Source organism: Peromyscus maniculatus, chromosome 12, assembly GCF_049852395.1.
Source record: "Peromyscus maniculatus bairdii isolate BWxNUB_F1_BW_parent chromosome 12, HU_Pman_BW_mat_3.1, whole genome shotgun sequence".
NCBI lineage: Eukaryota > Metazoa > Chordata > Mammalia > Rodentia > Cricetidae > Peromyscus > Peromyscus maniculatus.
This window is the reverse complement of record NC_134863.1, coordinates 23720893-23743998: the sequence shown is the minus strand read 5'-3', so window position 1 is coordinate 23743998 and position 23106 is coordinate 23720893. Positions and strand designations below refer to the sequence as shown.

General features: G+C 51.2%; 2 protein-coding genes across 3 annotated transcripts in view; one reads left to right on the top strand and one right to left on the bottom strand.

Moving 5' to 3' along the window:
* The first annotated feature begins 6584 nt into the window (after positions 1–6584).
* On the top strand, positions 6585–18323 carry Slc51a (solute carrier family 51 member A). Its single transcript, XM_006974512.4, has 9 exons — positions 6585–6799; positions 7574–7668; positions 13416–13570; positions 14462–14535; positions 15073–15231; positions 16171–16282; positions 16519–16665; positions 17290–17395; positions 17879–18323. The coding sequence occupies exons 1-9, from the start codon at positions 6762–6764 to the stop codon at positions 18013–18015; spliced, it is 1023 nt and encodes a 340-aa protein (XP_006974574.1). The 5' UTR covers positions 6585–6761; the 3' UTR covers positions 18016–18323.
* A 344-nt stretch (positions 18324–18667) lies between these two features.
* Positions 18668–23106, bottom strand: part of Pcyt1a (phosphate cytidylyltransferase 1A, choline) — a 45602-nt gene continuing 41163 nt past the window's right edge. For both annotated transcript variants that reach the window (XM_006974513.4, XM_006974514.4), the window contains exon 9: positions 18668–22308. In XM_006974513.4, coding sequence (XP_006974575.1) covers positions 22102–22308 — 207 coding nt within the window. In that variant the 3' untranslated portion in view covers positions 18668–22101. The remainder of the gene's footprint in view (positions 22309–23106) is intronic.

Below are 23106 nucleotides of genomic sequence, written 5' to 3'. Positions count from 1 at the left end.
ACCCTCAGGACAGCACCAGCCTCCAAGAGTTCATACGTCAGTGCGGTTCCCTTCTTCCTTTTGTCTTTTCTTTTCTTTCAAGACAAGATCTCATGCACCCCAAGCTGGCATCCGAGTCCCTCTAGAACCAAGGATGACTGTGAACGTCTGACTCTCCCACTTACACTTGAGAATGCTGGTACTCCAGGATGCTGCGCCACACCTGGTTTATGGGATGCCAAGCATAGAAACCCAGAGCTTCGTGAGTACCAGGCAAGCGCTCTACCAGCTTAACTACATCCCTGATGTGGGGTATTCACCAGAGAATACTGTTCAGACATGCATTTAAGTCAAAAGGAAGTCTTTATTAGCCGGCCAGTGACTACACTGGGTGCTCAGGATCTCGGTGTAGCCCTGAGCCTTTCTCAGGATGAGCTTTTAAGCACAAAAACCATGTTCTGGGTTGACATACTTCAGTTAACAAGAGCAGTTAGCCAGAAGCAGAACTACAGAAGCTAAAAAGCAAGGTTTTGGCAGGAGATGCTCTCTACATGCTGAATGTTACAGGCTTGAATAATACTTCCATCATGGGGTCAGTTAGGCTAAGGCCTGGGGCCCTGTTACAGTCCCCAGCCCCAATCCATGCAACATCTGTCAAAATTCCATATATGTATAAGTGTTTCACTTCACATGTATGTCTGTATCATATTCATCATGGTACTGGAGTTGTGGACGATTGTGAACTGCCATTAGGATGCTGGGAATTGAACCCAGGTCCTTTGTAAGAATAAATGCTCTTAACCACTGAGTCATGTCTCTAGACCAAGAGTAGTCTTTTCAATAAACAGTGCTAGAACAACTGAATGGACATTCATGTGTAAAAGAGGTAACCACAGCTGGGCATGGGGGTGCATGCCTTCAATCTCAGCACTTGGGAGGCAGAGGCAGGCAGATCTCTGTGAATTCAGAGACCAGCCTGGATTACAGAGCAAGTTCCAGGACAGCCAGGGCTACACAGTGAAACCCTGTCTTGGGGGGAGGGGTTGGGTTCTATTGACTGACAATGCTCAGGGTAAGGGTCTATGTTGTTTTTTAACAAATTTTCAATCATTTGGTTTTACCAATAATGCTGGGGTGAAAGCCTGCTAGCTCAGAGAGGCAGAGAAAGCACCCAGCTGATCTTCCTCCTCACACAATATCCCAGTAGTCTCTCCTTTCTCCTCTGCCATCTCAAAAACTCTCCTCAAACTGAATGTCCTTCCCATCTACTTCCTGTGCATCTCTATCCATCCTCCTGACTCCCCCTTACTCTCTCTGTTTTTTTCTTAATAATCCTATATTCACTTCCTGCCAATGGTTGCTCCCTCTATCTTAATGATCCCTTAATCTATCTTAATGATCCCTTGATCTTAATGTAGGGAAAATGGGCTGGCTAAAGAAACACACTTTGGGCCGGGCGGTGGTGGCACACGCCTTTAATCCCAGCACTCGGGAGGCAGAGGCAGGCGGATCTCTGTGAGTTCGAGGCCAGCCTGGTCTCCAAAGCGAGTTCCAGGAAAGGCGCAAAGCTACACAGAGAAACCCTGTCTCGGAAAAAAAAAAAAAAAAAAAAAAAAAAAAAAAAAAAGAAAGAAAAAGAAAAGAAAAGAAAAAGAAACCCACTTTGACCCTGGAGCCCAGAACCAGGGAAGGAAACACAGCCTGGATCTTGGACCTGAGCCAGAGAAAGAAACACTTTGTCCCCAAACCCAGAACCAAAGAGTCATGCCCTGACTCTGAAACCAGTATCAAAGAAACACTCTTGGTCCCTAGAATCAGAGAATGAAAGAAATATGCCCTGGTGTTAGAATTAGAGTCAAAAAGTCAAGAAAGGCCAGTGAAAGAAACACAGTTTGGCTTTGAAATCAGGGCCATCTCTGCCCCTAGCCCACAAAACTAACCAATCCCTGGTTAACTCTGCCTCCACCCCATGAGATCCTATATAAACCTGGTCAGTTGTGAACTGTTCTCTTCACCCTAGTAGAGACAGCCACCCTCCTGGACTCCTCCTTCCCAAATAAATCTCTTTCTCAAAAGAGTCTTGGGTGTGAAGATCTTCATTCATCAGCACAGAGAAGAAGATTGCTAAGACGTCCCATAGTGGACTGAACAGACAAAACCTTGCTGAGACGTCCCTCACGGGACTGAGCAAGGGAGAGCTGAAAAAGCAAAAACTTTTCACCAGAGCCGGAGGAGATTGCTACATGTCTGCAGGGGTTTCTCCCTTAGTAGAGTGAGGCAAAAGAAGCAACATCTTGAGCCGGAGAAGAAGCAGAGCTCTGCTAGGCAGGCCCTTAAGTGCCGGCTGAGCTAAGCGCAGCGGCAGCCGCTCTCCAGGAGAGGAACAGGATTGCTGTACTCTGCGGGGAGACCATTCCCCATTGTGCCAGGTATAGCCTGACTCCTGAGCAGTCAGGATACCTTGCCCTCCAGGGCTGAGCGGTCCCACTGCAGTTCCAGCTGCCAGAGCTGTCCTAGCAGCTCAAGGTGTCACATGACTCCCCAGTCAGGATACCTTTCCCCCAGAGTTGCACCCTGATCTGATCTCATGGGCACGCTGTAAAGAAACGGCCACTTAAGAGACTTCAGGTAGCATTGTTCAGTTTCCATGCCATTTAGGCTTTCTGTAATTTTTGTTTAAGTCACGGTGGTTCAATAAAATACAAGAGGTGATGCCAACTTTTTTGTATCTGTTGAGATTTGCTTTGTGACGGATTATGTCGATTTTAAAGAAGGTTCCATGGGGTGCTCTTTTTTGCTAGTGTGGAATGTTCTGTGGGTATCTATTAAGTCCATTTGAGTCATAACATCTGCTAGGTCCCTTATTTCTCTGTTACGTTTCAGTCTGGCAGATCTGCCCAGTGGTGAGAGTGGGGTGTTGAAGTCAGCATAGAGCCTTTCTCCAGTTACTGATGGAAGCAGATGCGGACAGCCACAGCTGAACACCAGGCTGAGCTCCAGGAGTCCAGTCGAAGAGAGAGAAGAGGGATCCTATGAACAAGGGGGGTCAAGATCATGATGGGGAAGCCTACAGAGACAACCAACCAAACTAGTGGGAATTTAGACCCACAGCTGTGGAGTCTGCATGGGACTGGACTAGACCCTCTGCATAGCGAGACAGTTGTGTAGCTTGATCTGTTTAAGGGGTCCCCTGGCAGTAGGATCAGGATCCATCCCTGGTGCACGAGCTGGCCTTTTGGAGCCCACTACCTATGATGTGATACCTCGCACAGCCTTGAGGCAGGGGGAAGAGCTTGGACCTGCTTCTACTAAATGTACCTCCCATGGGAGGCCTTACCTTCTTGTAGGAGAAATGGGGAGTGGGTTGGGAGGGGGAGGCTGGAGGGGCAAGAAGAGGGAAGGGGGGAATCTTTAGTATGTAAAATGAATAAAAAAATTCTTAATTAAGCCGGGCGGTGGTGGCGCACGCCTTTAATCCTAGCACTCGGGAGGCAGAGCCAGGCGAATCTCTGTGAGTTCGAGGCCAGCCTGGGCTACCAAGTGAGCTCCAGGAAAGGCGCAAAGCTATGCAGAGAAACCCTGTCTCGAAAAACCAAAAAAAAAAAAAAAAAAAAAAAAATTCTTAATTAAAAAATAAAATAAACGCATTTAATCCCAGCACTTGGGAGGCAGAGCCAGGTGATCTCTGTGAGTTCGAGGCCAGCCTGGGCTACCAAGTGAGTTCCAGGAAAGGTGCAAAGCTATGAAGAGAAACCCTGTCTCAAAAAACCAAAAAATTAAATAAAATTAAAATAAAAAAAAGAAAAAATTAAAAAAAGAGAAATAAAAGACATTGGGTAGCACAGGAATACCCATCAAGTTGCCTCCCTCCACCTGTGCCCAGTGAGAAATGGTCATCTCTCCCGGAGCCTACCACTGTCCAGCCTGGCCTCAGGTCCCCCTGTTCCTTCCTACCTCCCCACCCCGTCTGGAGGATATTTCCTCCAGGGAAGTCTAAAGTTCAGGCTGTGTGTAGTTTAAGCTCAAGGCTTCTTAGCAGCCACAGATGAATGACCTGAGGCGTGTTCCAGTGGAAGTCGCTTGAGTCAGCTTGTGCCTGTTAGGTGTGGCCGAGGCCACTGACCCCCGCGATCAGCACCCTTACCCCTTTTCCTGCCCTTCCCTCCACCCCAGGAGGTCACCGGCCCCGAGACTCCTACTCCTGGTCTTCTAGTGTCTTGTCCTGAGAACTGTGCTTTATCCGGAGGCTAAACTGTGGCACTCAAGAGACCTGGTGAAGAGTCTGGGGAAAAGGCTCCTGCCATGCCTGCTAAGGACCTGGCACTCCCAAGGGCCCTGGTCACACTCCCGAAAACCTCCCACTGAGCCTCCACAGCCGGCCCCCCCCACCCCAGGTGCCTTTGCCTCTGTTCATGCCCATGACACTCTAGCCTGGTTTCTTAACCTCCCTTGACCCGAGCTTTGTCTGTGAAATGGGAATAAAGACCACGCTCGCGTTCTAAGAGGGTGATAAGGTTTAGATAAGGAGCAGTCTCCATTTCCCACACTGCCTGGCAGCCCTGAAGCACCTGCTGCTGTTACTCTGGTTTCTTACTTTGTCAGTGGTACAAGCAAGTTCCAAGGAGCTCATAGTGTGCACCAGGCTCTATCCAGGGATCTGGGGGTTGGCACACTATGCTCAGCCTCAAGGACTTAAAATCTATTTGGAAGGAGAAACCACCAACCAACAAAATACGGGGTTCTCCCATTGTGCTGTAAGCCTGTATTTAAGACCTCTTCCCTCCTTCAATAAACAGCATTAGGCATTAAAATAAACAAACAAACAAATTAATTAATTAATTAATAAAAATAAAATGAATAATAAAAACAAAAAAATATTATAGCTGGGCGGTGGCACACGCCTTTAATCCCAGCACTCGGGAGGCAGAGCCAGGTGGATCTCTGTGAGTTCGAGGCCAGCCTGGGCTACAGAGCGAGATCCAGGAAAGGCACAAAGCTACAGAGAAACCCTGTCTTGAAAAACAAAAACAAAAACAAAAACAAAAATTTTATTCATGTATTCTTTTTTTTAAATTTTATGTGCATTGGTGTTTTTGCCTGCATGCATGTCTGTGTGAGGGTGTCAGGTCTTGGAGTTACAGACAGGTGTGAGCTGCCATGTGGGTGCTGGGAGCTGAGGGTGCTCTTAACCACCGAGCCATCTCTCCAGCCCCTAGTTATGTATTCTTTAATGTGAGTGCTCTATCTGCATGTACACCTGCAGGCCAGAAGAGGGCACCAGATCTCATTATAGGTGATTGTGAGCTACAATGCGGATGCTGGGAATTGAACTCAGGTCCTCTGGAAGAGCTGCCTGTACTCTTAGCTGCTGAGGCATCTCTCCAGCCCAATAAAGAAGCTCTTAAGCATAAAACTTGGAGTAGGGTGTGGGGGTGTGGATGTGAGTGGGAGTTGGTGTGAGTGGGCATGTGCATGCCTCTGGAGGCAGAGGTCAGCATGGGCTGTCTTCCTCAATCACTCTCCATCTTGTTTGTTTGAGAGAGGATTTCTCTAGGTAGCCCTGGCTGTCCTGGAACTCACTCTGTAGACCAGGCTGGCCTCGAACTCATATCTGCCTGCCTCTGCCTCCTGAGTGCCGGGATTAAAGGCATGTGCCACCACCGCCTGGCCCCATCTTATTTTTTTTTTTTAATGGGGTCTCTCACTGAACCCAGAGCTCACCAATTCAGCTAGACTGGATGGCCAGCAAGCCCCAGGAGTCCTCCCGGCTCCACTCCCCAGACAGAGGGTTACATGCACATGCTGCCACACCCAGCATTTTTATGTGGGTGTTGAGGGTCAGATTCAGGTCCTTTCTTCCGAGGGTGCGTACTTACAGACCAAGCCATTCCCCTCAGCCCTAATTCGGCCTTTTAAAAGAAGCCCGGTCAACGTGGACAGAAACCTGGGCGCTCTGACAGATGCAGTGCAGCCGCGGCTTGGCTTGCTCTTCGGGTCCAGGTGTCACTAAGCCGGTTCTCAGCCCAACATGGGCTGACCTTTAAGAAGCAAACCCTGAGCCCGGCGATGGTGGCGCACGGCTTCAATCCCAGCACTCGGGAGGCAGAGGCAGGCAGGTTGCAGTGAGTTCAAGGCCTGCCTGATCAATATAACAAATTCCAGGTTAGTCAGCACTACATTGCGAGACCCTGTCTAAAAAGCAGCAGCAGCAGCAGCAGCCTCCTCTGACCTTTCCCCACTGCGGGCCAAGCCACAGACCCGAGTCTCTGTTTCCAAGGGACCAGAGCCCATACTTCTGCCTGAATCACCGGGAGTTACTGACCAAACGAGGACTTTGTTCCCCTCTCCTGGGCCTGACGGGGGACATTTCTGTCTTGGATCCGGTGAGCCTTAGAAGGCTCCTTCAGGGAGTATGAAGTTGGAAGGGTTGGGTAGTCCAGGGACACGGAGTGATCAAAGTATCTGAGGGAGTGATCAAAGTATCTGAGGGAGGTGGGAGGGACCAAGCCTAACCTGCTAACCTGCAGGGAGGAGTCAACACAGAGGATCAAATTCCTCGGGGTGAACTCCGAGATAAAAGGCTGACACTGGAGGCTTCCGGAGGTAGAGAGAGCAGGGGAGACTGTCCACTTTCTCCTCAGCCCTCACCCAGCGAACAAGGCCATTAGCGCCGCAGTGCGGGACAGAAACCTCCCAGGAAACCTCCCGACTCTTCAGGGCTCCCGTCTGCCAGCCCTGCCTGGCCCTCCTCACCCTCAGCGTCTGCCCGAGAGAACAGAAGGATGGAGCCCGGCAGGACTCAGATAAGACTTGACCCCAGGTAAGTGAGCGCGGCAGGTCTTGGGCTGGGAGCCAGTTGCTAAGAAACGGCAGCCTCCCCTATCTCTCTGGCCTGTCCCTCCCTGGCTCCCTCGCAGGGCCCCTTTGCTTTCCAGCACTCAGAACAAGATAAGATTGAAAAGTGCCTGCCTTTGAGTCCCCTGGGCTTCAGGGAAGCTGGGATTGGATGGGGCTGCAGAAGGCATTCCTGGACATGCACAGAGCCGCTGACCAACCGTGGGCAGGCCCGTCCTGGTGCTGTGGGACCCTCTTCCTGCCTTCCTGCCTACCTTCCTGCCTTCCTGCCTTCCTTCCTTCCTTCCTTCCTTCCTTCCTTCCTTCCTTCCTTCCTTCCTTCCTTCCTTCCTTCCTTCCTCCCTCCCTCCCTCCCTCCCTCCCTCCCTCCCTCCCTCCCTTCCTCTTTCTTTTTCTCTTCCTTCCTTTTTCTTCCTTTCTTTTCTAATAGAGCCCTATCATGTCACTATGTACTTGAAGCTGGTCTCAAACTGAGATCCTCCTGCCTCAGCCTCCCTCCCGGTGCTGGGGTTACAAGCCCGCATTACCATGCCCGGCTAAGGGGCCACTCTTTCCCTTGGACCCTGCTCATCCTCCCTGGCAGCTTGTCTTATATTCTAACCTAAGTCAGTTCTCCAGGGCCTCGAGGAACAATGGACCAGCTCCTTGCACTCAGGAGGGTTCGATGTGGATCAGACGGTCTAGTCTGCCACACCCCTTCCCCAGCTGCCTGGGTCTGAGCAAACCCGTGTCTCTCCAGGTACACAGCAGACCTTCTGGAGCTCCTGCAAACCAATTACAGCATCTCCTCTGCCTGCTTCTCTTACCCTCCGACTGCAGCCCAGCTCCTGAGAGGTGAGTCACAGGGCCCCCTGGAGGAGTTAAAGCAGGACATGTGTACCCCAGAGGGAAGTCAGGACAACTGGGGGAGCTCAAGAGAGCCGGTTCACATCTGGCCAGCATGAGAGGATGGCTGGCCCTATGTTCATAATGGCTGAGGCCTTGGAGAAGGTCAGTTCTCCCAAGGAATCAGTGGGCTACCGTGAGACATGAAAATTTAGCCCAGGAGACAAACCGGAGCCTGGTTCTCCACCCACCCCAGCCTCAAGACACATTCAAACTGGGACGCTAGGATCTGGGACATTCATTTGTGTTTCCAGCGTTCAAGGTGGTACCCATATAACCCAAGCCCCACAATTCCCCTGGAGTGTTCATATACTCCCCACGAGAGCTCTCAGCTCTGCAGAGGGGTGGCTGCTGTGAGGAGTGGGCTTGACTTGCATGAGCCTGCGAACTCGTCTGCCCAGTGTTGAACTGCTTTTGGAAGTGTTAGGCGTCGGACAGAGGTGAGCTCTCGCCTTCTGCCTCCAAACTACTGAGAACAGAGTGGCCTGTGTGCTTCTAGGAGGGAAAAGATCAAGCCAGTTTTATCTTGTCTTCTACATCACAATTAACCATTTCGGAAATGTGGGGCTCCCGGTGGCTTCTTCCAAAATAGATGCCTCCTAAGCGAGGGGATGCTGTCGTGTGCAGTGGGGAGCTGATGTGGCCAGGTCCTTAGGCTAAGGATAGCTCCGTTTCAGATGCTCTGAGCCAGAGTATTAGCAACTGCAGGTGTCCAGAGATGCCTGGTGCATTCTGTGGTTAGCGGCAGCAGGTGGCTGCCGCATCTAGCTCCAAGCACTTCATATTTAGAGAGTGGAGCTGGTGGGAGAAAAGTCACCTTACACCAGAGGTCCTTAGCCCAGGAGGTATTTGGCGTGTCTGAAGACAATTTGAATGGCCACGCTGGAGGTTGCCTGCCCTTGGCGTCTAATGGGCAGGTTTTAAAGAGGCCACTAGACCACTTGCAAGGTACATTACAACCCTCCACAGTACAGATCCCACAGTACAGACCCCCACAGTACAGATCCCACAGTACAGATCCCACAGTACAGCCCTCCACAGTACAGACCCCACAGTTCAGCCCCCCCCACAGTACAGCCCCCCACAATACAGCCCTCCACAGTACAGACCCCACAGTACAGCCTCCCACTGTACAGCCTCCCACAGTACAGACCCCCCCACAGTACAGACCCCACAGTACAGACCCCACAGTTCAGCCCCCCACAGTACAGCCTCCCACAGTACAGACCCCCCCACAGTACAGACCCCACAGTACACTCTCCACAGTTCAGCCCTCCACAGGAATCAAAGTATCAGTATTACTCGGCCTCTGAAACATTGCCTCACATGATACACTAATTCTCATACCTCCTGGCTACCATGTGAGCAGGTAGAGGATCTAGAAACAAGTTTTGGAAACAAGGATCTGGAAACAGGTTGACTCTCTGGGTCTCATAGTCAAGTAGGCTGCCTGGTGAGGCTGGGGCAGGAGGATGTGGGGAGCGCAGGGTGGGGATGGTGATCGAATGGGCCAGTGGGTTCCCCACATCTGGCAAGGCTGGTTACTAGCGGAGGAGCTTGGGGCAATGAGAGGGCTGGGCAGCTGAGGTGGGGCCTGAATAGGGTTAATCCTGAAGGTTGTACTTTATCCTCAAGATGGAGCCACCGGTGAGGACTGTAAGACTGGGAGGGGCTGGATGGGGTGGTTCAGGACCTTTAATCAGTAATCAGAATGACTTGGGGGCAAGAGCCCTGGGAGAAACCGGGATGAGACCAAGCGGTTGTTGACCCTCTGGAGCAGGCGAGAACAGAGGCTGAACCTGGGCAGCAGGCAGGAAGGAAGTGGAAGATTCAGCTGACACAAAGCAGGAGCCCTGGTAAATATTTAGACAAGGAGAGTGATCCTGAGCAGTGACATGACCCACAGGAGACTGGAGAGGAAGAGGGATGTGGGGAAACTCTGTCCAGCCTCTTTGTTTCTTAAGTGGTTAAAAGGGCTATTCTAGAACTCTTACAGCTTTTAATGGCCAGGTTTTTTAGAGTTTGTGATACAATTCCAGTTATAACCTCTAATTTTGTTTTAAATTAAGCTGACCTAAACGTTTATCTAGAAAAGCCAGGATGGTTTGGGGAAGCGGCAGAAAGGGAGGCTGCCTTGCCAGCAGTGAAGGCTGTGTTAGGCTTGTGGATGCTGAAGCAATTGAGGTCACAATGGCAAAGGGCCTGGAGGAGAAAAACAGCAAAGCGTCAGGTCCAGGGGCAGAGACAGGAGGGGTCCACACAGAAGGATGCCGTGGGACACGGGGATCCACACAGAAGGATGCCGTGGGACACGGGGGTCCACACAGAAGGATGCTGTGGGACACGGGGGTCCACACAGAAGGATGCCGTGGGACACGGGGGTCCACACAGAAGGATGCTGTGAGACACGGGGATCCACACAGAAGGATGCTGTGGGACACGGAGGTCCACACAGAAGGATGCTGTGGGACACGGGGGTCCACACAGAAGGATGCCGTGGGACATGGGATCCACACAGAAGGATGCTGTGAGACACGGGGGTCCACACAGAAGGATGCCGTGAGACATGGGGGTCCACACAGAAGGATGCCGTGGAACATGGGATCCACACAGAAGGATGCTGTGGGACATGGGGGTCCACACAGAAGGATGCTGTGGGACACGGGGGTCCACACAGAAGGATGCTCTGGGACACGGGGGTCCACACAGAAGGATGCTGTGGGACACGGGGGTCCACACAGAAGGATGCTGTGGGACACGGGGGTCCACACAGAAGGATGCTGTGGGACACGGGGGTCCACACAGAAGGATGCTGTGGGACACGGGGGTCCACACAGAAGGATGCCGTGGGACACGGGGGTCCACACAGAAGGATGCTCTGAGACATGGGGGTCCACACAGAAGGATGCTGTGGGACACGGGGGTCCACACAGAAGGATGCTGTGGGACACGGGGGTCCACACAGAAGGATGCCGTGGGACACGGGGGTCCACACAGAAGGATGCTGTGAGACACGGGGATCCACACAGAAGGATGCTGTGGGACACGGAGGTCCACACAGAAGGATGCTGTGAGACACGGAGGTCCACACAGAAGGATGCCGTGGGACACGGGGATCCACACAGAAGGATGCTGTGGGACATGGGGGTCCACACAGAAGGATGCTGTGGGACATGGGATCCACACAGAAGGATGCTATAGGACAGGCTCCTAGGAAGATGTGCAGAACAGCTACCTATGCCCAAGGAAATCAATACACAGGAAATTAACTTTAATTCGGGCAGATGAAGGACATAAACATAAAATGAAAACTTTTTTAATTAAAAAAAGTAGAAATTGTCTTTATGATTAGAAATAGCAAATCATTTTTCAAAATTCAAGAAAGGGTCAGTGAGATGGCTCAGGGGGTAAAAGTTCTTGCTGTGAAAACCTGAAGACTGGAGTTTGATACCCAGGACCCATGTTTAAAAACAACAACAACAACAACAACAAAAAGGTGATGAAGCAGCAGCCACACCCAGTATAATATATAACACCTGTGAATAGCATATAGTATCCATGAAACCTAAACTTGCCCTCTCCTCCAGCCCAGCAGTTCTAATTCCAGGCACATGCCAGAGAAAGTCTCCTATCTCTCTAGGAGACACACCCAAGGGTGCTAATGCAACATCAGCTTCTCACGATGAAAGCAGTAAAAGTTATAGAAGTAAGGTTGGGCAAAAAGCATTTAGAGAGAGGCAGGCAGATCTCTGTGAGTTCAGGGCCAACCTGGGCTACAGAGTGAGTTCCAGGAAAGGCTCAAGGCTACACAGAGAAATCCTGTCTCGAGAAAAAAAAAGAAAAAAAGCATTTAGAGTTTGTAAGATGCCATTTGCATAAACTATTTATTGCATATATTTATTTTATTGTGATTATTTATTTATTATTAGTCTCGAGACAGGGTCTTGCTGTGTAGTCCTAGCTGTTCTAGAACTCTCTCTGTAGACTAGGCCTGTCTTGTACTCATAGAGATCCACCTGCCTCTACTTCCTGAGTACTGGGATTAAAGGTGTGCACCACCACTGATCTGCTTAGCCTGAATTCTTATGAAGCCAGGCCCACCAGTCCAGGGGTGGCGCCACTCCAATGGGCTGGCACCCTCCACCATCAATCACTAAATAAGAAAGCACCCTAAAGGGTTGACCACAGTCCAATCTTATGGAGGCATTTTCTCAATTGGCGATGATCCCTCCTCTCTGATGAGTCCAGTTTGTGTCAAGTTGAATAGCAAGCATACTTAGAGAGCTGTTACTGTTACTTGGCAACAGAACAGAGGACAGCCTGACACAGCCCCTGCCTTGGAGGTAGCATCAAAGTATAGAAAGATGTAAAGAACCTCACCAAGCTGGGCAGGCCTCATCATGCAGGCTGCCCAGGCATGGGGGCCCAAGTCTCAACACTGGAACAGAGAACACAGGCCCAGGAGCCAGCCAAGCAGAAGCCAGAGAGAAAGTCCTCGGGGGCAGAAACGGCTCAGCGTGGCTGCTGGAAGGATGGAGTGTGGCAGTGAAATCTTCAGCCCGAAACACAGAGAAGAGCTGAGATGATGGGGTTTTTAATTAGTGTGGAATAATTATGCACATGGATGGAGTATGGTGGGGTATTTCAATATGCATACACAAAGTACACTGATCAAATCAGGGAGGCTAACTTCTCCAGCTCCATGTCTTTCCGTCTGGAACCTCCAAGCTCCTATTTCTAGTCTTTCATAAAATGTGAACTGTTTTTTCAAACTATAGTCACCCTAGTGGACGGTGGAACCCTAGATGTCCCTCCTGTTACCGTCTCCCTCTGTAGGCTCCCTCTGCCTTTCTGCTGTGAAAGACAATGTGTGTCTCACTTCGTTTAGAAAAACTCCCTTGAGTCTGGAGAATGCAGGCTGTGGAGATCCCAGGCCAGAGGCCAGGGGGAAGCCGGGAATGGGCTTCTGGGAGATCTCCAAGAAGGGAGATGACAGGGGATGAGCTTTGGTGTGATTGTGTGAACACATCATCATTGCACACCATATGCCATGTCAGAATATGCACAGCTCTATCACCCTTTAAATGGAAAATTTTTTAAATGTAAGGGGTTAAGGGGGACAGGTCAATGGGTCAGTCACTTGCCACATAAGCATTAAAGGCCTGAGTTCAGGTCCCCAGCACCTGCGTGAAAAGCATGGTGAGGTAGATATGTACCCCCAGCACTAGGGAGGCAGAGATGGATGGGTCCCTAGAGCTCGCTGCCTAGCAAGTCCAGTCAAATTGGTGAGTTCCAGGTTCAGTGAGAAACCCTGCTCAAAAAACAAGGCAGAGGACCGATGGGATGGCTCGGAAAGATGTTTTCAGTTGTGAGGAAGAGTTAAAGACCCTTTGTAGGGTCAGACATGATGGAACACACCTTTAATCCCAAGCATTTGAGAGCCAAGGGCAGAATAATCTCTGTAGCTCAAGTCTAGCCTTCTCTATATATTGAGTTCCAGTTCCAGGCTAGCCAGGGCTACACAGTGAAACTCTGTCTTAAAACACACACACACACACACACACACACACACACACACACACACACACACGCACACGCACACGCACACGCACACGCATGCACACTTTATTCCGTAGGCATTACTAGAACAGCATCTGCCCTTCAATTCATTGCCGTCTACTTCCCTTCTCCTTTAGAACTGGGTGCGTTGGAAATCACCCTCACCATCATCTTGACCTTTCTTACCATGGGCTCAGTTGCCATCTTCGTAGAGGACGCTATTTATCTGTACAAGAACACCCTTTGCCCCATCAAGAAGAGGACCCTGATCTGGAGCAGCTCTGCACCTACGGTGAGGATGCTGGCACTGGCCCCCCAGAGGCACTGGAGACGGGGCAGGCTGTCCCGACAGCTCTCCTAAACTCATCTGCTCCAGCGCAGCGCTGTCCGCCAGCCAGCACCGTGTAGCGTGGGCCATGGGAACTGCTCTCCGCCTGTTTGCAAGGCCAACTGCCAGCAGGGTGAAGCACTCTATTGCAAAGGGCTGCAGACAGCGACCCACCCGGCACCAGGCTGTGCCCGCTCCTTTTCCCTGCAGCATGGCACTGATGGCAAAAGCAGGCCACCTTCCAATACACAGGCATTTGTGTCCACAGGGCCATACTCAGTCTTCTGCTGTGGGCTTGTTTTTGTTTTGTTCCCCTTGTGGGTACTGAACACCCTACCACTGAGCCACAGCTCCAGCAGCTGGGAGCCTTTTAAAACTTATCTATGCAGCAGCCACTGCACAGGACCTGGATTTAATTTATTCAGTTATTTTCCAGTTGCAATTTTTACTTTAAAAATGGGTTATTATTATTACTAGTGTGTGCGTGCACATGATGAGGGGAGCATGCATGCCACAGCTCATGTGTAGAGGTCAGAAGACAAATTTGTGGAGTTGGTTCTCTTGTTCCACTCTTGACGTGGGTTCTGGGGATTGAACTCAAGTTACCAGGTTTTCGTGAGAAGCACCTTCACATGCTGAGTCATGTCACCAGTCCTTGTTTCTACTTTGGTTGGTTCTGGGTACGGAGCCCAGGGCCCTGTGCATGCTCTGCCACTGACCCAGGCGCAGCAGCTAGGCAGCGGAAGGACTAGTGCCTCGAACACACAGGTCTGGCTTCTCGGAGCCCTAGCTACAAAAAGTTGGGCTGGTCTTGCTCGCCCCGCCCTAACCTGCATCCTGTTCTTCTGCGAGCAGGTGGTGTCTGTGCTCTGCTGCTTTGGTCTCTGGATCCCTCGAGCCCTCACACTCGTGGAGATGGCCATAACGTCGTGAGTGTCTGGCCCCGCCCTCACCACTGGGGATGAGCATCCCTGACCGTCCTTTTCCGACACCCAAGCCTCCAAAGTCCTTGTCTTGAAGAAGCCCCGTTGATAGGAATCTCGCTCTTGCCAACCTGTGCTGATGGCAGGCCCTTGAACTTTTGCTTGTGCTCAGGGGATGCCTTTTTGGGGGGCACACTCTTCAGTCCCTGTTTGTTCCCAGAGGCCCCAAACGCTCCCTTTCCCAGTCCTCTGGACCCAGTCACCCCTCTTGTTCCTCGAGCTATGCATCTAAAATGCCAGCCCCAGCTGGGCAGCAGTGACACACACCGTTAATCCCAACATGGGGGAGGCAGAGGCAGGCAGGTCTCTGAGTACAGAGTGAGTTCCAGGACAGCCACGGCTACACAGAGAAACCCTGTCTTGAAAAAACAACTAAAATGCCAGGCCCTTGGCCCCTTCCCTCAGCCAGCCCCAGCTCTCCCGACAAAGGGGTGCACTGTGGTGCTCTACCCACGCGCTTGCAATCTGCCTCCTCTCCCCCAGGTTTTACGCCATAGTCTTTTACCTGCTGATGCTGGTCATGGTGGAAGGCTTCGGCGGGAAGGATGCAGTTCTGAGGACACTGAAGGACACCCCGATGAGGGTGCACACGGGTCCCTGCTGCTGCTGCTGCCCCTGCTGCCCACCCCTCATACTTACCAGGTAAGGCAGGGGAGAGGTATCCCACAGGGACAAGTGAGCATAAGGCTCTGTAGCCCCGGTAGTTCGAGGCTCTTGAAATTAAGCCTGTATGGGACAAAGCCAATGATAAAGGCAGATATCCCACAGCCAGGACCCCCCACATGGGCACCTGCCCTCCCCCACGCCCCCAGGAGAGAACAGGAAGAATTTTTTTTTCAATGTGTATTAGTGTTTTGGTGTGGGTTTCAGGTCCTCTGAAACTGGAGTTACAGACAGTTGTGAGCTGCCATGTGGGTGCTGGGAATCGAACCCGGGTTATCTGGAAAAGCAGTCAGTGCTCTTAACCGCTGAGCCATCTCTCCAGCCCCAGAAGAAGAAGTCTTATGCTTTAGCTCACTGCCTTGCTTACTCACTTACTTACCTACTTACTTTTTATTATTTATTTATTTATTTATTTGTTTGTTTATTTATTTATTTATTTATTTATTTATTTATTTATTTATTTATTTATTTATTTATTTATTTATTGAGACGGGGTTTCTCTATGTAGCCCTGGCTGTCCTGGAACTCGCTCTGTAGACCAGGCTGGCCTGGAACTCACAGAGATCCTCCTGCCTCTGCCTCCCGAGTGCAGGGATTAAAGGTGTTTTCTATCATGCCCAGCTCCCACTGCAGTGGCAAAGAGAAAACTGTAGTTTGGGTGCTTGCTTGGCCCCCTGCCTACTTTGAGTAATGAACTTGAAAAGTCAATACTTTGAGCTCCTCCTCAAAAGGCACCATCAGGGGCAAGTACAAGGCAAGGATTCCCAGTGCTCCCAACCTACTCTACAGTGCCTTCTTCACCCGTGAGCCATGCCGTGAAGTCAGCCCAGCCTTCGTCCAGGAGCTCAGCGGAGGGGCCAGGCTCCCTTAGGGTGGGCGCTTTATGGGTCCATGTTCTTCACTCTTTTCCTCCTTCAGGAAGAAGCTTCAGCTGCTGATGTTGGGCGCTTTCCAGTATGCCTTCTTCAAGATAATGCTGAACATAGTGGGGCTCTTCCTCATCCCTGACGGCATCTTCGACCCATCAGACGTAAGCCAAGAGGAGGCAGTACAGCCTAAGACTCGTTATCTTTGGGTTCTAGAACTAATATCTGAGCACCAGCGACCCACAGGGCCAAGGGCAGGGTGACCACGGGAGAGTGATAGCCCAGAGAATCCGGTGGGGAGATGAAGTCCGGGCTTGGGGGCTTTTGTATCGCCTTTGTCCACATGGGCGAGGAGAAACAGAGGGTTTGTCCTCCTGATTGCTTCCTGGTCTGCCGCCAGATTTCCGAGAAGAGCACGGCTCTGTGGATCAACACTTTCCTCGGCGTGTCCACACTGTTCGCTCTCTGGTCGCTGGCCATCCTTTTCCGTCAAGCCAAGATGCACCTGGGTGAACAGAATATGGGATCCAAGTTTGCTCTGTTCCAGGTAACTACACCCCAGAAATGGTGCTAGACAACACATGACGGGGTAGGATAACAGAGTGGACCCGATGGTCTTAACCTTTGGGTTTCCTGGCAGATTTGGAACATTATCTCCACACACCCCCACTTTCATTTTATCTCTTATTTGATTTTCTGTGTCACAAAATACCAACCGGGCTTAAAACAACAAGATGTATTATTGCACAGATCGAGAGCCTGGAAACCCCAAATCAAAATGGAGGCAGAGTTGTGATCTCTCTGGAAGCTGCCGGGGAGAACCCGGCTTGCCATTTCCTCTTTGGAATTGGCCAGCAGTCCATGGTGGTCCTTCCTTGGCCTTTTGCTGTATCACTCCAGCCTCTGCCTCTATCACCACATGACCTTGTCACCTGTCTGGATGCCACTGAGGGTCTGATGGTGGCCATGAGAGAGAGGCTGATTGTTTTATGAGCAACCCTAGTGAGTGAGGTGTAAGCACGATTATAATTTGCCTGAAGATGAAACTGCACCGATTTTCAATATAGTTTTAAGTCTCAGCCCTCTGTTAACTGCAGAGACTGGTCTGCACTGGCCTCAGGACCAGGGGTGGCTGGTGCCAACCCTGTACCCCCTCTCTTCTACGCCACAGGTTCTTGTCATCCTGACTGCCCTGCAGCCTTCCATTTTCTCCATCTTGGCGAATGGCGGGCAGATTGCTTGCTCACCTCCCTTCTCTTCTAAAATCAGGTCCCAAGGTAAGCACTTAGGGCTCCTTTCCACGTCGAGGGCCAGACTGGGAGTGGGCAGGGGAGACAGGACATTGGGACAGAAGTGGGCCAGCCTGATGTCTGCTCAGAATGTTCAGGAAGAATCCAAGAAAGCAGGCAGAGGCTCTGAGGACTCCTGCCTCTCTGATCATAGAGAACTGCAATGTCCCCAGCTTGAGGCCAGTCCTAATGATCAAACCAGGAGGCCAGGGGTTCAGTCCTCAACTTGGGACAAGAATGGGTATGGTTAGGAAGCAGAGTGCGGAGAAAACGCGCACGCTGGCCTCAGATGAGATGCCAGAGCCGAGTTCTGGCTCCCGCTGGTCTGCCTTGCTCCACACAGCAGTTTGGCACCCCTAGGTCCTGGTCCAGAGGTAAACTGCAGTGTCTTTCAGCTGGCTTGCCAGGGTTGCCCTAGCTCCCTGGTCTCTGACGCAGTATAACCTCTGTCCATTCCACTTCTCACTGCAGTGATGAACTGCCACATGCTCATAGTGGAGACCTTCCTGATGACGGTGCTGACGCGGATGTACTATCGAAGGAAAGATAACAAGGTTGGGTACGAGACTTGCTCGGCACCAGACCTGGACTTGAGACTCAAAGCCTGAGGCGAGTGGCCTGGACTAAGGAAAACACTGTCCTTCTCGGAAGAGCATGAGATTTCTCCTGTCCCTCGACCTTAACCAGCGGTTAAGGCTCCCACTGGCAGCGCAGGCCGGCAGCTTCCATATTGACTATAGGGATGGAGGTCAAGTGCAGTATGCGGAACTCCTCTGGGTTTTGCTTGGGGAAGGCGTTTGAAGTTTTGGAAGGAACAGGGTGAAGGCTGAGACTCTGCACGAGGCACACTCCTTCTGTGGGTGCCACTCTTGGTCACCCTGAGCTTCTGCACAGCAGAATAAAGGGGAGAAGAGTTCATGGTTTATGTGTGGTTTATCTGACATAAGAACAGGGGCAGGCCTTAGCCGGGCAAAACAGCACCAGTCCAGCTTCCCAAAGAAGCCCGGCTCTGCCGTACAAGCCGTTCTTTCCTTGGGGGGTACCAGTTGGCCATGGGAGGTCTGGGGTCCCTTTGTGCCAGCTTTTTGAGTTTTCCCTAAGAAGCTGCAAATGGAACTGCTCGTTAGCATCGTCATGAAGCTTGATCTTGAGGACAGAAATCAGGACGCAAATTCAGAGGAACTGGGAATATAAAGAAAAAAGCCCCAATACCTAACACATATCTGCCTGGTCAAAACTACAGCAAACAGAAACACCAGGCAAAACCACATGGCCTTTATTTGGCTAAATGACAAAAGCCAAAATAACTGGACACGTTATTAGACAGGAAAGCGGCACACGGAACTCTGAGCAAATTCCCCCACGGACTCGCACTGGTGATAGGCAGGTGATCACGGCATGGGTGAGATTCCCCAAGTGTCTGCTGTTCAGCAGCCTTGGTGCAATCAATTCTGTTTACAACACTTGGTTCCTCCAAGGCGGTGGAGGGCGCTCACTTCAAACCAGGTAGAACCCAATCTGGGCCACCCAAACATTAATACTGCCATTTCTGTTCTCTACCCCAATCTCAGACTGACAACAAATTCTGGCAGACAGACTACATTTCTTTTTTCTTTTAGGAGAATTAACCTTTAATGTATCAAAGTCCAAGAATATGTTATACTTATTTATTCTGAAAAATAGAAGCTAGGGACCATTCTTTATCCCATGATAATCTATTCTGTGAGAGAAAACAATCATTGTTATGACTTTGAAAAATACAACCTTTAAAAATACTTATATTGGTAAGCTTAAAAAAAATACCATTAGTTTTAAAAACATCGTTAAGGAAGCTTTCTTTGAACCCTGTGTGGGTTCAGTTTCGGCACATGGATGCTGACAGAAATCTAAAAGCTATGGCTTTAGGGGGTTAAACCAAAGCAGGGAAACAGAACTGATTTGAGAAAGGATTGAAAAGTTGATAAAGAACAGATCTCAAAGACGACAGGCTCCAGAACGTGGAGTACGTGAGTGAACATGGGCTGGGGACAGTGACAAAGCATTGGGAAGAGCCACCGTGGAGGGTGATCCTAGACGGCTGGCCAGATGTGCGGCCACAGTGAGAGGAGCTACAGTGCTGGAGAGAAGGGACCAGAGAGGTCTCTCCGTTCCTCTTCCTCGGGATCTTCAGCCTTCTCAACTCCAAGTCCCTTCCTCCGCAAAGGGGCTTTGGCTCAGCTCTCCCGAGCTGCGGGCACTAGCAACCCATTTCTACTTTATGCGGCAACCTCTATTCTCCAGTCTCCAGCCTAGTATATGAAAAGAGCAATGTTCCTGTCCAGCCCACGCCCAGATTAGCTGCTATCCCGGCCTCTCCTCTGCACCAGCTAGAAGACTCCTGTCTGCAGCCACTTCCTATGGCATGGAGGCTCCGAGGCCAAACAACTTGCCATCCGACCCTTCCATGCGGCTTGCTTTCTTATCCAGCCTCGGGGAAGAGCCCCACAGCTGAGGCGGCACAGGGAGAGGTGCGGATTAGTCAGACACAACATCCGAACGCTTAACCACACTTAACTAGGTACAGTTAACTAGGCCGACAGTGCAGCACCCCGACAGCACCTTTTTCTAGCACCTAGGAGCACACTGACCCTCAAGCACCTAACGTGCTGCCACACCCTAGACGTTTTGGCTCACGTCTGGGTTATCTGAGACTATGAGTGTTAGGAGATAGGGAAGGGGGAAGGGCATTCTGAGAACAGGAGCGTAGGCTAGCCCTGGCTACGGTACACCTCTTGTCAGCCTAGAGGCTCTGATGTTTGAGACCCTTTCCATGCCCACAGTGCCGGCTCGGGTGACATGCACTGTGGGGACGAAGCAGGTGAGTGTCAGTAGTGATCACTTTTGTATACGCAGGAGAATAAGGCAGAGAGAGAGACGGATCGCCAAAGAGAGGACCAAAGTAGAAGAGTCAGAATGAGCTATGCAGTGCGACATAACACGAGAAAACCCTCACTTCAGCGGGTTTGAGAAAGGAGTCCAGGCCAAGGCCACGTGGATCAGATCTGACAGTGAAAACAGCCCTGTGTGAGGAGCTAGGAATAGCATTTCCACGGGCCATCGGGACACCGAGGTGTGCCTCTCTGACCCCTCCTCTGCTCTGCCTGCCTGGGAGACAGCTGAGGCGCTAGGTAGGCCTGCCATGCCGGCCTTTCGTGCCGCGAGCCTCAGACCCTTGGGCAGTAACACAGCCTCCCCCAGCAAGTGTCTGGGGAGGGCTATGACATGCCCACAGTCCTAACAGGGTACAAGGAGGAAGAAAATGCGGTTTTCTTTGCTGAAAACCCTAAAGCTCCACCCCCACAAGGGGTGTTCATGAGGGACAACAAGTAGGTCCTGGAATAAACAACTTTGCCCTAAATCCCATCATGGCAGGATAGCTGACAGTGAGGAACTGGGCCATGTGCTGAGATGAGGCCAGGGGACTGAAAACATCAGCTCAGCCTCGACAGCAGGGGTCGAGAATCAGCAGCCTTTGATTTGAAATTCCAGTTCTGTTTCCTCTCAAACAGGTGGGGCGGGGGGCACCGACCTCTGGGTTAGTAGTTTAGCCCATGCCTGGGGCTTCTGGAGGGGCAGAGGAGGGGGTCCCTGCCAGGTGCAGCTCTTTGAGGATCAAGAGCCTCCAGGAGCCACTGATTCGACCCAAGAGCATTCTTAAGAGGGGCGGAGGTCAGTAAGAGTGTTTTCGAGATCAGAGTGTTCTCTGACGCTTTTGCCTGGGTGCTCTGTGGAAAATCTAAGTGTTAAATACATGGGTTAAGCAACATGGGTTAATGGGTCAAGTTCACACTGGAGACGCTCAAAGCATCCTTTGTATCCAGCCAGGCAGGGTGCTGACATGGGAGCTGCAGGGTGAGGGATGAATTCCCAACAGGAACTCGACCACAACCTGCCCTTGCCCTGGACTGAGTCCACCCCACTGCCCTCTGCGCTCCCAGCAGCCCTCAGTGTTCCTTCCTTTACAGGTAGTTGCAGGAAAGAGATTGACAAGAGCTCCCAAAGAGCTGGGCAACAGAAGTTTCTGAGAAGATGAACACGGACGCTCGGCGGTTCCGTTCCGTCCCCATCAGCGTCTGCATGGACCCCATTGGGTCCAACAGGAAACTCCCCAGGGACTCCGGAGCTGATTCAGGCTCTAGATGTTTTAGGGAAGGCAGAGTTGCAGTCGTCTCGGCACGTCACACATCAGCATGGCTCTTTGTTCGCAGGACCTGGCAAGCCGCTCTCTTCAGAACAGAAGGCAAGCACTAGTGTGTCAGGAAGAAAGGCCTCTGGGCATTACACGCCTCCTTCTTCTGCCCACTCCTCAGGGGCAAAAAATTAGTTCTACTTACTATATTTGAAAGACTAATTTTTAAAAAATTAATAAAAATGACAATTGCCCTGTCAAGATTACATGACATAAACAGTAAAGCAAAGCTCTGGGAGGGAGGATGGATGCGAGCAGGCTTCTAAGATGTGCTCAGCCTCCTGGGTGTGGCTGGCGGAGGTCGCGGGGCACGGGCGGTCTGCTTCCCCATGCCCGGGTCCTCCTGCCCCTTCGCCTTTCCTTTGTAGATGTCCTTGGGTTTAGTGTTGGGATCACAGAATGGAATTCCACCGAGAGCTTCTGGAGGTGACAGGCAGGGGGAGGGAGAGGGGACAGGGATGGGACGTTAGTCCTCTTCATCCTCGCTGATGTCACAGGTCACAGCCTTGCGCCTAGAGAGACTTGCTGGGGAGGAAGATGGGGAAGTCTTGCCAGAGAAGGGCCATCGGAAGGAGGGGGATGGGGAGCGTTCATGGGTGGGGCTGCTGCTGGGACTCTGCTTGGGACTGATGGCCTGCAGCATCCGCCCTTTCCCCTCCTTCAGCATGTGTTTCTGGGGAGGGAGACCAGAAGGGAGAGTTAGAAGATAGGTACCTAAGGGCCACAGAGTCACTCCCAGAGCCTGGGAAACCTCACGTTATTTCCCATCTCCCCTGTGTAGTTGTTCTTTGTTGCTGAGGATCAAAGCTATGTCTCAAGCGTGTGAGGGCAACACCCTGCCTCTGCTACGCCAAACATGACTCAGAAGACAGACGGGAGGGCACAACTGAAATTCTAGCAGTTTCCCCGGCACACTGGATCGCTTCTCTGAGTCCCACCTGCTTGTCAGTCAGCCTCTCCCTGACTTCCATCAGACACTCTTCCAAGGCTACTTAGCCTGCACTTAAACTCGGGCAAAAACAAAGGCTCAGAGTGGAATTCTCATTTGGTTTGCGGGTACTGCTATTCCATTGGGGCCCCACAGCAGCTCCTCACAGAGAGGAAGCTTTCTTTCTGCTCTCTTTTTGCCCCCCACCCCCTCTTCCATGTAAACCCAAAACACAGAAGTAACGCTGAGACTACCTACTTATCTGGACTCCAGCTGTCCAGGTTGATAGACAGCTGACAAAATTACTAGGAGAATGTATGACTAAGTAAGATAACCTCTTAATGTTGATGTTCCTTTCTGCTCAGAGTCTATATTCCTTTCCACAGCAGTGTGATTCCCTTAATGCACTGTATATTGACTGGAGGCTGAAACATTAGAATCACAAGTTCAAGACCTGCCTTGGGCCACATAGAGAGTTCAGGCCTAAGTGCACCCACCCTAGGGAGACGCTGCTTCCAAATAATAAATGAATAAGCCTGGTGT